The following is a 14,197-nucleotide window of genomic DNA, read 5'->3' as shown; positions in this document are numbered from 1 at the left end:
CATAGGGAGAGCAGACTGATATCAGTTTGCAGTTAACTATGATTGGTCACAGAATAAGGCCTGGAAAACAATTGTTCATACGTCAGATAGAGATCATTAACACTGTCACCATTTATACTTCTTGTTCAAATACATGATAATTCCATAGGAGAACTATTACCTTGCAAATCCAGCCTTCCCCGGCAAACAGTTTTTTAGCTATAAAGCTGAAATTTATCTGCCCACCTAGGTTGCAGTTACATAGTGATCTTTCCTATATTGGAGCGAGATTCAAGCAAGCCTACTCATATATTATCTAAAATGTCAGCTCTGTAGACTGGTTTTGTGGATCCGATACCCCTTAATGTTTTAACACAAATCATGATAATGTCGTGCAAGATAAAATGGCACTGTTCCATCAAAAATTGACTGTCATATGTCTCTGATTGCAGCAGGTCACTGCCTTTGTTGATCTTTAAGCCAAAAGAATTTAGGATCTTTGTTTACTTTGCCTATTCCACATTACAGGGCACTGAGGGATCAACCACGTGTGACTCTATGCGCACTGTGTCTGGTTTAGTGCCCTCTTACACAGGATATGAATTCACTACATTCTTATGCCTTTGTTACTCAAAGGGAATACTTACCTAGTAATCATATCCAAATCGAGACATTCTGTGAGCATGTTGGGATGCCCCTTTAGGCCAGCTTTTCCACGTTCATTTCAGATTGTAGAGGAGGCGTCAGCATCACCTGTTCATCCAGAGACAGTGAAGTTAAGTTCACAAGCTCCATTGTCTTGGTTAGATCTCACTGACAAAAGAAGAGTTGGCCGTCTGAGTATCATATAAGGAAGTCTTTCACTTTTTGCCACCAGTTTCATACTCCTCTTCCTTCTCCTTCAACAACTTGATCCACAGTTCCAGCATTTGTTTATATGATTTTAAACAGATACCAACTGGCGTACAACTGTTGTGACTGTAGGGTCGAGAGGCTGACTTAGAGAATATTATAGACATTCTTTGAATTTACAGTTTATATGGACATGAGGACATACTGAGGAGCACATCTCCTTCCATCATTCTAGGAGGCCAGTAGACCGTAGCTTACTCAGGATCGTCTATTGCATATTAGTATCCTTAAAATGAAAGTCATAATGACAACAATGTATTGGTGGCAGGAAAAGGCATTCTCATTCTGTCAGACAAATCTGCTGTGGTGAATTATCTCAAAAGACAAGGGAAATTGAAGTCCTCAGTCAGTCAAGATATGCTTTCTGCACGCACTCGTAACTGCAGACAGAATCAGCATGAATCATACCTTTTCAGAGGACCTGAACTAATGGTAGTTTAGACATGAAGGGTCAGTACCACTCATGATGGCCCAGATCAAGAACAGGGGAGTCAGAATTTTGAGGTGAAATCCCTGCCTACTCAGGACACCAAGGTTGTCTGCAGGATCCAGTGCGAGCTCTGAAGTGGTATTTAAGAAGGTCTAAGATGATGCATTGAGGGTGATCACACCTATTCTTACTCCTTTAACAGGGGAAGGATGACACCAGCTCAAATGAATTTGCTGTGTATTTTAATTCATGAAACGAAGCTGTTCTCTGACATTATTAATGCTGTCCACTTTCTTCAGCTTCTATTTCAGAGATCTTTCATCCCCAAAGCTCAACTAGACCTGGTTGAACTTGTATAGGCATGGCACAACAGATTACCTGCCCAGTTCACTTGACAGCGTCATATAGAATGCAACTCAGTGACTTCTGCTGGATTTGCAGGAGGGAAATTTTCCCTTTTGAAGCCACTCCTTGACATACGGAGTGTATTTGGTTTGGTTATCTAGAATCTGTTTCGTTTTCCTATGGGACCAGAGATGCTCTCTCTGCACTGAAGGGATACAACTCCCTCCACCTATTGTGTATTCACCTAAGATATTATGATTGGTTGACATATTTGAAGAAACCAATTTTTTTTCTACTGAAATGTTTTCTGAATAATACTTACCCTACCAGAATATACATACACCATCCCAGCCTATGCAGTTACATCCACGTAGAGAGCATGCCTTCTGCTCCAATAGTAGCTAAGGTATTCACAGGATTTTGTGCCAGTCAATGCATCAGGGGGAGATTACTTTTTAACTGTCACCTAGGCTGCCAAGTTTAAGCTTGTGAGGACAGGATTTGTGAGGTAGTAGTACTTCTCCAAAGGTATTATGATCAGATAAGTGTTGTTGAAGAAAAATATACTTAGTAGAAAAAGTTGGTTGAATTAACTTTGGTAGACTAAAACCTTTTGGTACTTGCCTGAATGAGTAGTGTATTTTAATAAATGAATGAAACTATATTCACATTATTTAAAAAGATGCATATTTTGGTTTCTTTGAGGGTCAAAATAATGACCTGGACTATTATCTTGGTTAGTAGTAGTAGTGGTGGTAAAATTAGAAAGCAAGGTCACGTATAATGAATTTCAGATTCACTGATCTGGTTTTTGTATTTTAAAAAAGGTAGTAGTTATTACCCTTCCTATTCTGGGAATTTACTGCTTGATATATGCAGCAAACAGTGCTAGACAATAGTGTGGAAGTTCAAAGTAGGTGTTTGTCAACTTTGCAGCTGAGGGACGGGGTAGACATTTCGAAACTAATTTTTGGTCAAAAAGTAAAGTGTCAAAGTGAGACTTGCGTACATTTTTTTATATTCAGATACATTATATTTATGCAGTGTTTGTGTGTATGTAGACAGTAGGGCAGCTTTGTATGCGGGTTCCTAAAATGTAAAATCTCATATAGAAAGTTAATTTTTATATTTTTACACCCTCTAGGTTACAAGGGAAATTTCAAGTGGTATGACTATCTCAAACAGACCAAGTCAGTTGCAGCCCCTGTAAAGCTGTTTGATAAGGTAGGTAATGGAAGACTCATCTAAGTAAAATACATTTAAGTATATAAAATGTGCACTGCAGTCAGCGCTGACTTTTAGCTCAGCTGGTCATAGACCAGACATCCTTATGGAAATGGCCTGTTGTCTGTCATGCAGTGTCCGTCCATCCATTAGCATAAGCCTGTTTCCCTTGGGTTGATGGTTCTTACCGGGATTTTCTCAGTTTCTTCCATCACCAGTATACTGGCAGCCATGTGTAGCCTATCTTGCACTGAGAAATAGCATTAAACCCCAAAACAACAACAAGTTTGATATCGCTACTTCTCCAATACTATTTAGCGGATTGCTTTGAAAATTTACATGTACATTCATCCCTGGTCTAGTTGGTTTTAAATGAAAATGATGCCACATGGATATGCAATGATGCGACATGGATATGCAGTATGGCAGCCACAGTGGCCATCTTGAAAATCTTGTCACAACTTGAACCGAATTGATGGCCATATCACTGTAGTCTTTTCAATAAAAGATTTATGATATCAGGTTGGTCCTACTGAAAATGGTGTCGACATGATATCAAATGTAACCATCGCAGCAGCCATCTTGAAAAGTTTGTTATTACTATTTTTCCACAATGAAAAGTCATATTAGCATGACCGGAACATTTGGAAATCTTATTGCTACTTCTAGAAGGGCCTCTGATGGTTGACTGGTCTAAAGCATTTACTGTTACAAGTCACTGCCATCTCACCTTTGTCTGCATGAGTTCAAGTTTCAGGTTTGGCCAATGTTGGTATGTGAGACAGCTTGATTCAAGCAGACTTTGATGTACAATGGGTGGGTAGGTGTCTTAAATGATTCGATGACCAGCCATGCTAGAAAAGACCATATGCATCCTTTATGAAGTTTTTCAAAACTCTTACTCAGTCCACCTGTCAGTGTTAGGATGAAAAACTCAAACATGTGACTTAAATTAGCAAACTACTGAACTGTGAACTGGTCTGATTTACAGTCATACCTTCTGTAAGGATCAAGGATGTTGTTTTATTACTTAAGAGATAACAACAAGAAATATACATTTCTTAGTTCCTGTTTTAAGTGCCGTTAACGGATTCGGCCCTGATCCTGACTGTAGACATGATGAGGCTGTACCCTACTTCCGAGCTCTGCTGCATCATGGTCATTTAAGATACACCAACATGGGTGGTATTTAAAAAAAGCAGATGATATAGCTCTAAAATGATACCAAATAATCTGGAAGTTCTAGTTACACTACAAAATACAGAGGGAAAAACCTCATTTTTTGGACCCGTTTTTTTTCACCCAGAATTTGATTGAGGTCGGAATGCGATTTTGTGTCTGGATTTTAGACCTTTTGGCCTCAGATCTAAGGCATACCGGTCTTAACTGCACACAGACAGGTGATTCTTTGCAAAAACTAGGAAAAGGTGGGCATTTGGAATAAATTGCGGTCTCCATATGATAATGATGGGTACATTAAGCCAAAAAATAAAATAAAATAAATAACTCCAACTTTTACCCTTCTGCTCATGCGCAAGCAAAATAACCAATGGAAAATGATGTTTCTAATACAATTAGGCATTAGTCTCATGTAAAATCTGTTGAAAGCCGATGTATTCAGAAATAGCCCCCCAAATGTCTTTCCTACGCACATTTCAGGCGAAAACGACAAAAACCTTTGGGGCTGAATGAGTTAAAAACAAACAAACCATCATAGAAATTATTCTCAGCCAGTAAAGTGTCAGTCCTATTGAATGTTTCCCTGAATTTTCAGCTCTAGAATAAAAACCAGGTTCTTTAATCAGTAGTCTTTAAAAAGGCATGTGTATAGTTTCTTTTTAATAAGGGATCCTTTTGTGAGATAGTTCTCTTATTCACTCTCAAAATGAGACTGTATCCTTTCAGGAAATTCCAAAACATGGCTTCAAACCTGGTCAGAAGTTGGAGGCAGTTGATTTGATGGAACCCAGGTAAATCATTAAATGTAATTTTCCCTCTTTCTCCATCTAATACATTACCTGATCACATTAATGTTTTGGAAATAAACTCTACCACCTCTGGAATCCAGTTGACCTATAAAAATGAAAAGTTAATCTTTCCTTTCTGTGTGTCATATAGAAATTGCAGATAGCATTTTCAGGATTAAACTATTCCAGATACTATTATACCATGTTTGCCACCACTAGTTGGCCACCCTTACCAGATGCTATTCAGTTTAAGCCTTCGATAAGCATTTCATTACATCGCCTCTTGATATCCATCAGAAGTCATTGTTATTTTATACATCTGCCGTTGATGTTGATTTAGTATTGATCATTAGGGTTACTTCAAGACTTTTGTAACTTTATTTTGATTTTTCATTAATATTTTTGTGGACATTTTAGTTACACAATATTGTTGATACTTGTAGTTTCATGTTTATCTTGTAGACACTGCTTTGGATGTGTGAGGTTGCAGGTTCAAAGCCCAGCCGAGTCATACCAAAGACTTATAAAAATGGTACTAACAGCTGCCTCGCTAGGTGCTCAGCGTAAAGAGGTTAATATTAGAACTGATCGGCCTGGTGTCAGAATAATGTGACTCGGTGGGGGCATCATGCTACATGTCTGTGGCAATGTCTTTATCTAGGCTTGGAACTTCTGCATGTATGAACATGTGTGGGTGTTGTGCAGTTGTGGGTGTTGCAGCTATAAACTGCCACACTGCAGACACTGTAGCGATATGACTGAAAAATTGTTGAACCTACGTTAAAAATCCAGATCACACACACACATAGTTGTTTTCAGTGTCCTTTCAGATGCACAGAGGGGACCATACATTTGAAATATAAAAAGTTTTAGGTTTCTGAGGGAAAATGCACCAAGTGCACTTAATGTTGCAGTGTCTCTTCTTACTGGTCAGTAGACATGGTATATCGTCTTGTGGAATGGTCTGCGAAGAGACATTTTAGGTCTTATTTAAGACATCATCTGTTGCAAAACAGTGTGGATGTCTCAGTGGCCTCTTCCCCTCTAAGATTCCTAAAACCTTACTTTTGGAAACCATCACATCCAGCTACCTGGAAGTGGAAGAAATGTGCAGTGAATATGTCCATGCTACATTCATCCCACTTGCTGTTTGTGTCTCAGATGAAATATCTTGTCCAGAACATGCTTCTGCAATATCTTTGAGAGTTTGTTTCCTGTCTTTCATCAGTTCTCTTCATTACCGACATGGAAATGGCATGTAATTTTGCTCCCACATTTTGCAGCACCTTGGGCATTAGTCCCCATCCATGCTTAAGCACTTGCAGAGTGCTTGTTAATCCAGGCAGTTTGATCCTAACCTTCATAAACTATTAGCAACCAGATGTCAGTTTTATTGATAAGTCACACCACAAAAAAATACATTTTAAAAGTGGCAGTTGAGAAGATTTGTCACATTTTTCATTGCCATCATTGTACTCACCACCTTTGCTAATGAACCTGGCCTGTAAGGTCATTTTATTTATAGACGTATACATTGAGGATGAGCATCTAATCTTCTGTCTGCTGCCACTGTCAGCAAAGATTAAGAGCTATGACCATTGGTCAGACAAAATCTGAGACCAAGAGGACTCCAAAAGCCTTCTTTTTTATGGAGCATATTTCAGAATTGCTTTTCACTTTGGCACCCACACAGGTACATACATGCAGACGTTCCAAGCCTAGATAAAGACTTTGCAGCAGTGAATGTAACTACCGCACATTTTTGCAAGGTTGGTCACTGAGGTTTTCGTATTGCATCCAATCTTGTGTGCAGCATGGTGGCCGATTTGTCAGTGCTTGATTTGGCATCCTGAACATTTATTTATATAGGCCCAAATTTTTTATAATGAACATGCATGGGAGTCAAGTTTCCAATTTGATTATCAGAGCTGCAGATCACTCCATGGCCAATGTCTTGTTGACTTTATGTAACCTTGATTTAGTGAAAGGAGATCCCTTTCTCCTCTCAATCTCAGTTGCTCATTGCCATTTCGTTCTATGCTGCTGTTCGCCGACAATATAGAGAATTTGTGGAAGCAGGCAGTACAAGAGCTGGAACTCCTCAGCTCTCCTTACCCCCTGTGGCCCATATTGATCCTGAGAAGGCAGAAATTCTACGTGATGAATCTGCTGTCTACTCACCAAGCCATGGAGAGGCTTTTTGTAGATTAAACTCTTTGTTTTAATGCAAGCTTTTCGAATGCTAAAAGCCAACAGAAAGCTGGCTATAGATCTGAGCCAGCACATAATCAATGCTGAATTTTGGAATGAAGATGGCATGGTTGACTCTCCATCAAAAGGGATGAGTTTGCAATCAGGCTCAATCAGACCAACACATATTTTAACATCCTTATCCATTCAGCTTCATTGAAGTTCAGTCTGTTCACATTTCAAGGAACCATATACTAATTTTGTTCACTCCCATTTGGACTCCATCTAAGCGCATGGATGTTTACAAAGACCATCGACTGGGTTATCACCCTGTTTAGGTCAGCCTCATTAACAGCTACTGCAGCATATCTCGATGGCAGCATCTGTCAGGACCATGTAGTATTGGCACATGGGCATTTTCGAAGTCAAGCCATGGTGTTGTCACCCTATTTAGATCAACCTTGTAAACAGTGGTTGCAGTGTTGTTATAAGTTTAATTCTGTTGAAGGATGTGATCAACCTCCATTTCCAGTTCTTTCAGCTGAGCATTCTTCTGAACTGGAAGAAGTCATCTCTCACTCACTTTTGTCCATTTTGGTATGGTACATTTTACTCCTCAACCATGTTCACCTCCCTGTTGTGTACTTAGCATAGATCATTAAGCTTTCATAGTTGATTTCTCGCAGGGAATGGATTTCCTTGAAGAAGTTTTGCAAAGTGTCAGTTAACTCATTGTGGCTGCAGACATACTCAACCTCAGCTGCCTGTTTGTGCGTCTGCTTTAGATTGCCTTCTTGTTTCATAGCACCCTATTTCCAGTCACATTGATCATTGGGTTGTGATTTCAACTGAGATAAAACAGGTCCTGCATCAGTGGTGAAACAGAAAATGGTTTATGGCAGGAAATTCCTCATGGGGAAAATCAATCTTGAGATTACACTCTGTACAGACAACAGTTCATATGATGAGCTTACCTCTTGCCTTGCTTCACCAGAGTCATTGGTAGGTGGGAATGGGAGTCATTCACATCGACCCCGTGAAAATTAAGGCCATAACCAATTCCTTTCATGCGTGGAAGAATCAGCTTTGTAAGAGAGTAACCGTTGTAATGAGATGGTGAGCTACCACCTCAAACAGGAGAGACCAGATCACCTTACCTATGTGTCCTGGTCTGTGACTTTCTAGCCTGGTGCTGTTCGCATTAGATTACAATCCAGGTCAGTTACATTCCTGATGGGCTTAGTTTCCTCACAGAATCGTACTGATTACCCCTTGACCTATCAATCTTTCATTGGATTTGTGTGCTTTGGGGGCATCCTATGATTGCTATTATTGCAAAGAGGTGCAACCACAAACTACTCACCTTCATCTTTCCAGTCCTGACTCCAGGGGAATGCGCTGGGGATACTTCTTTCAATTAGTTTGGGCAGGTTTGAAGGTTACACTACCTGAGCAACAGTTTTAATGATTAGAATGTTCCAGAAAATAAGAGGTCAGACCTACAGAATGATCCTGGCAGCCCCTCTCTGATGATGCATGTCTTGGGTTAATGATATAATCGATCAAAAATTTTCTATCGATGCCTGAACAGGTTTTTACAACATGGGCTTTTATGAACAGAACTTGAGTCCAGCCCTTGGTCATGGAGGGGTTCTCATGGCCTTCCTCTTTGTTGGCTTATGTGAGGAGATGGTGTGATTTCCTTGGCTGGTGCATGGGCAATAATGGTGATTTCTCACCTTGCTATCTTATTTTTCTGGCTCTTCAAGAAAAAGCGAGCTGCTGTTACTAACTTGTGCTACCTCTCCATGATTTCTGACACATTCAAACATCATAGTACAGCAGATAAAGGCCATGACAAGGACTAGTCCAACTTGCTTGCCAATATTTACCTGAGCCAGCCCAGTTCTAGCTTGTTCGCCTTCCTGGTGTCTCAAATGACTCATTTCTTACAACCTGAAGCCCTCTGTTAGAACCTCATGAAGTTGCTATCTTACAAAACGTGCTTTTTGATAGCTCTAACTTCTGCAAACTGGGTGTTTGGATGGCCTTTTTGTAGATCTGCATTATCTTCAATTCTATTGACATGGCTCGGGTTCACCTAATGATACATTCAGGCTTTGTACCAAGAAGAGGTTGCCATGGTCATTTGCCTTCTTTCCTTGATTGACATGTCAAGAGAGGTAGGACATCATTACCAAATATATGCTGTTGGGCCTACCTGAAACACAAAGAAAAATGCCAGGAAAGTTACATAACCTCTCAAACCTTGGCATCTTGGCTTAATTGGGTGACACACTCATCTTACTGGGATCTTTCACAAAATCGGGTATGCCATATAAACATTTCAGCACATGTAATTTGAGTGGTCTTTGTGAGCCTCAGATTTGAATGCAATGCTTTGATTCAAGACATTATTGAAGGCTTTGGCAAGCATGCACATTCATCCTTCTCAGGCATCCACCTTTGAGATTCATTGTTGCAGAGTAAGGAATGTAATCTGGTAGGTCCAGTGGCTGTGACCCAGATGACCACCAGACCCCATAAATGACAACACAAGCTGCTCTTGGGTGTGGGTTTATAGCTTTTGCTGGATTCCTCCAGAATTCTTTAAGGTAAGATAATGCCATTCATTTCTCATTACATTGGTGTGGTCGTCATGTGGCCTTCAGTTGTACTGCCCTTACACTAAGGTAATGGTTTTATCGTTAACATAGGGGCACCAGTCAAGGTATATGGCAGAGGTTGCATTCTCATGCATTGCCTTCTCCAATTACCTTTTCTCCTAACATTAATTTTGTTCATTCAACAGAGAAAGTAAATTGGTTCTTACACACATCTGTACAAATGTGAGTGTTATTGTTTGTGTTTTTCTTAAACTTAATAACATTAGTATATGGTTGCCACATAGCTGTGGCAAGGAGATATACAGTATATAGTGGTCTCTCTAATACAGACTCCCTCATTAGCAGCCACTTCCCCATCCCAACCAATTTTCTCTGTACTGACAAGTTTGTGTACAAAAGTACCCCTTATGGGTGGCCACCCATCTGGTGTGGCATGTGGGCATTATATTGGACCAAAAATGGCAAATTTACCCCTCATATTCAGTCATGTTTTATCTAACACATGTTCAAAACCAATTCATATGGTAAGGTAGGTAATCTAATTTTCTTTTCTGATGTCTGTTTCCAGATGTCGGATTTTCGTTATTGAGAAAATTGCAGACTAAAGTATAACTTGTACCATGATTAGTATTATATCATTATCTACAGACACTAATGTTTACAAGAAGTGGGCTTGACAAAATTGTGGTAGTAATTATGGCCTCAGATAACTTTTAATGAATATAATCAGATAATTGACTAGATCATAAGTTGGTCAACAAAGGCCAAGTATAGCTTTTGTGGATTCACGCACATAGAGAAAGAAACCATGAACAAAACATGGTACCATATGATGAGAAAAATATCATGTGATGTGTCATTTTCTTTATAGACTAAGCATTTTGTCTGCTTGATGAAATTGCAGTACAATTTGCAACATAAGAATAAGTCATTACAAATGTTTAGCATGTCATCATGTAAATGGAAAATTCTTTCTGCAGAAGAAAAAGTAACTGTTATTCAACTCGGCAACAATGGGGAATGTTCACGAGTTCATGCAGAAAATTTGATGTTGGAAAAACTTGAATAAAAAATACTGTAACAGGAACAGTTAAGAACTGTTAATGTTTGTTCAATTGAAAAAAGTCCATTCTTAAAACAACTAGAATCTTTTGATAATTAATATTGCTTTTAAATGAAGATATTAAATGATTTGAAACTACTTGTGGCTTTCTTTATACATGTATGTAGCCCCCTCACAAATATAGTCGCCCACTGGATAGGCCACCTCTCTTATAAGACCACTGGTGCAGAAGGGATGACCATATAAGAGTGTACCACTTTTTAGGGCTGCTAAAGTTAAATTCTCTTTGACCATCCTGTAAGTATTTTGTAACATATCCATCTGAAGGGGTGATTTGTCATCAGAGACTGAAAAATAAGCCAAATTGGATAAACTAAATTGATAACTTGCGTTTTGTATATCTCTGTGCAATAAAATCCATAGAATTCCATAATGCTTGTTGTTTTAAATCCATTTTGTATGATAAATTCATGAAATCTTTGAATCCAATTCATAATATCCAGTGTGTTAATTGAACTTATTTTACAAATAAACAATGAAAGTCAATTCCACACTTTTGTAATTTGCTATAGTCAATAAATATCACTGTATTTCATCTGGTACAAAGCCCAAGAATTCATTCTCATTGCCTGAGTGACTAAATAAAGTTCTAAAATGCACCATTGTCATCTGGTCATCGTAAATATAGTCAGACTCCTACACCATGTCTTTACTATGATATGCAGGTACTTGCATGGAGACTGAATTTGGTCTAAGTGACACTTCAGTCATACAGTCTATGAAATCAACTAATGATGCTACTAAACAGGTGTTAATTATTTGGCAGGATTATAGAGAATTCAAATAACCACCATATGTTACTTGGCACTGAACAAGTATCAGATGCATGGCTTGATCAAAGGGTTGTCTGGTAAGAAAACAAAGGGTTCTAATTGATTAGGGTCAAACACACAGGGCTCTACTTTGGCATTAAACAATTATAAAATTCATGGCTGAATCAAAAAGCATTGTCAGCATTGAAAACAAAGTCATTACTGCTTTTACTAGCCAAGGGCTTATCAGCAGATAACTTGTGAAATGTCACTTTTGGATGAAGAAAATATAACTCAAATCATTGCATAAAAAGTAATATATATATATATATATATATATATATATATATATATATATATATATATATAAACACACACACACACATACATACATACATACATACATACATACGTACATACATACACACACACTCTGGTTGATCAGACTTGCCTGATATGGGAAGCAATATAATTGCTAATAAATACCCATGGTACACAGCATTGATGGACAATTCAAATAACTGTAAATATAAGAATTATGTAATGAATACTTTCATGAAGCTGATTAATACAATGCATACAAATACCATTATGCTTTTTGAAATGAGAATAGTGATATGAAAGTATAAAAATATATTTGTACATACTGCAAACATCTAATTTCCAATATTGCCCCTAGATTTATCAAACTTTTTGTAAAATAACAATGAATTTTATGTGAGTATATACAGTAATTATAGTATTTTTTAAAGATTTTTTCCCCATAGTTGCTTTGCTGTTTGCGCTGTTTATATGATATATAGATGGGAAAGACTTTTTGTTTTTCTGGGAGTGCTGGATTCAAGAGGTAGTGGAGTTTATTTCCTGATGTTAATATGATCAGGTAAGTATTCTTGGAGAAACATTTACTCTTTAAAAAAGATACAGACTACAGAATTTGACATTATCGATGTTCCATTACATTTGTCACTTAAATGATATTCAACAAATGTAGCTTCAATTCAACTCATTTTGTTTTACATTTGTTATGGTCTTTGAGTTGGAAGAAACTAAAGATTGCAGAGGAAACCACGAAACCTATAGGTGACCATATACCATTGCATGTGCCAGGACTGGAGATCCAACCCTGGACCATAGGGGTGCAGAGCAAGCACGCTACACTGCACTGTCCAGGCCCAAACAAATGCAGTCTTGAATTACGTGCCAATATTCAGTAAGTTTTAATGGTACATATTTATTGTCCATTTGAAAAATTTGGAACTTTAGTTGAAGAAACCAAGCTATCTTCAAATTTGCTTACATGCCTTTCAGTTTAATTGCCAGGACTTATATTGTTTTGCTGTTGAATGACAAGGCAAATGTTTCACTTTTCTGGTAGTAGCCATTTTGTCATAGTCATCAACAGTGTTACGATTCTGGGCTTTTAAACTTTTGAAAGTCATTTTTTTCTTTACTGCTGCAATATTCATTGGAGATTTTGCTGTAGTACTTACTACTACTATATGCCTTAAGTTTATACCCTGAAATGCTTGGATTTCTCGTCTAGCATGAAAGCTACATCGTTCGATTGACATTTATAAGTGGGACTCCATATTTCATAGTGACATTTTTTGATATTTTATTTAGTGCCGAAAGTTGATAAATTGACAATGAGCTGTGCAGTTTGCAAAATTTCTTTATTGTCTCAGTTGAATATCATCTCTCTGCAGGTTGATTTGTGTTGGAATGGTAACAAAGGTTGTAGGACGACTTCTGCGAATTCACTTTGACGGTTGGGAGACAGAGTATGATCAGTGGGTTGATTGTGAATCTCCGGACCTATACCCAGTTGGTTGGTGTGAGGTCATGAAATACTCACTTGAGGGGCCAAGAATCCGAGGTACAGCTAAAGTCTTTACTGTATTTAGTGTAAAATTACCTTGAAGTATAACCTTTGCTTAGTAGACTCTTCTACTCAATGAACATCTGTTGATAATGGACACTTTCAGGTCTCACATTTTAAGTCTTAATAGAAGTATCCTTTATATAGTGGACATCTGTCTAATGAGGATGATGGCTTTTAGTAACAAATTGTGACCCAACACATGCATAGATTTGCCTTCCTTGCAGCTCACCACAGGCACTATCAAAATGTACACATATTTATGAAACCCAGCTTGTTTTTGACTGTTCACTACTTAGTCGACAAGGGTCTTTTCCAGTAAGTCTCATTGCATCACAAGTTCGCTTAGCATTGATTTCCGAACTGGTATGATCTTGCTTTAATTAAATCAAACAGTTACAATAAAACTCCAGTAAATTTAGGAAATTTGTGAAAAATGTGACAGTAATCTGAATTTGCATATTTTAAAAAAAAAATTATATTTTTAAACACATATTCTTTAATAACATTATTCTGTCCTTATCCATCAGCATAGATCATAATGCACTGTATTAACTACTGTTCCAAATATTTGAAAGTAGTTACCATATCTGATTCAAATATGAATCTTTTCATGATAACGTAGACTGGGTGTTTGAGTAATGATGATTCATTCCCTAGTCATAATAGATTTATTTACTTATTAAGCCAGAACTAAGACCTCTATGTTGTATTAGCTTGTAATTCTTTTGAAAGAAGTAGCTGCTCTCCATGAAGACTTCTGATA

General features: G+C 37.9%; 1 protein-coding gene across 4 annotated transcripts in view; it reads left to right on the top strand.

Moving 5' to 3' along the window:
* LOC149797726 (MBT domain-containing protein 1-like) overlaps positions 1–14,197 on the top strand; it is a 77,651-nt gene that overhangs the window by 37,171 nt on the left and 26,283 nt on the right. For 3 of the 4 annotated variants that reach the window (XM_089962659.1, XM_089962660.1, XM_089962658.1), the window contains 4 exons: positions 2,811–2,890; positions 4,796–4,860; positions 12,589–12,762; positions 13,259–13,428. In XM_089962659.1, coding sequence (XP_089818785.1) covers positions 2,811–2,890; positions 4,796–4,860; positions 12,589–12,762; positions 13,259–13,428 — 489 coding nt within the window. The remainder of the gene's footprint in view (positions 1–2,810; positions 2,891–4,795; positions 4,861–12,588; positions 12,763–13,258; positions 13,429–14,197) is intronic. The other variant, XM_089962661.1, reaches the window with a different exon arrangement.

Source organism: Sinohyriopsis cumingii, chromosome 6, assembly GCF_028554795.1.
Source record: "Sinohyriopsis cumingii isolate HCF-2022 chromosome 6, ASM2855479v2, whole genome shotgun sequence".
Lineage (NCBI taxonomy): Eukaryota > Metazoa > Mollusca > Bivalvia > Unionida > Unionidae > Sinohyriopsis > Sinohyriopsis cumingii.
The sequence above is the reverse complement of the archived record's forward strand: the minus strand, read 5'-3'. Positions and strand labels throughout refer to the sequence as shown.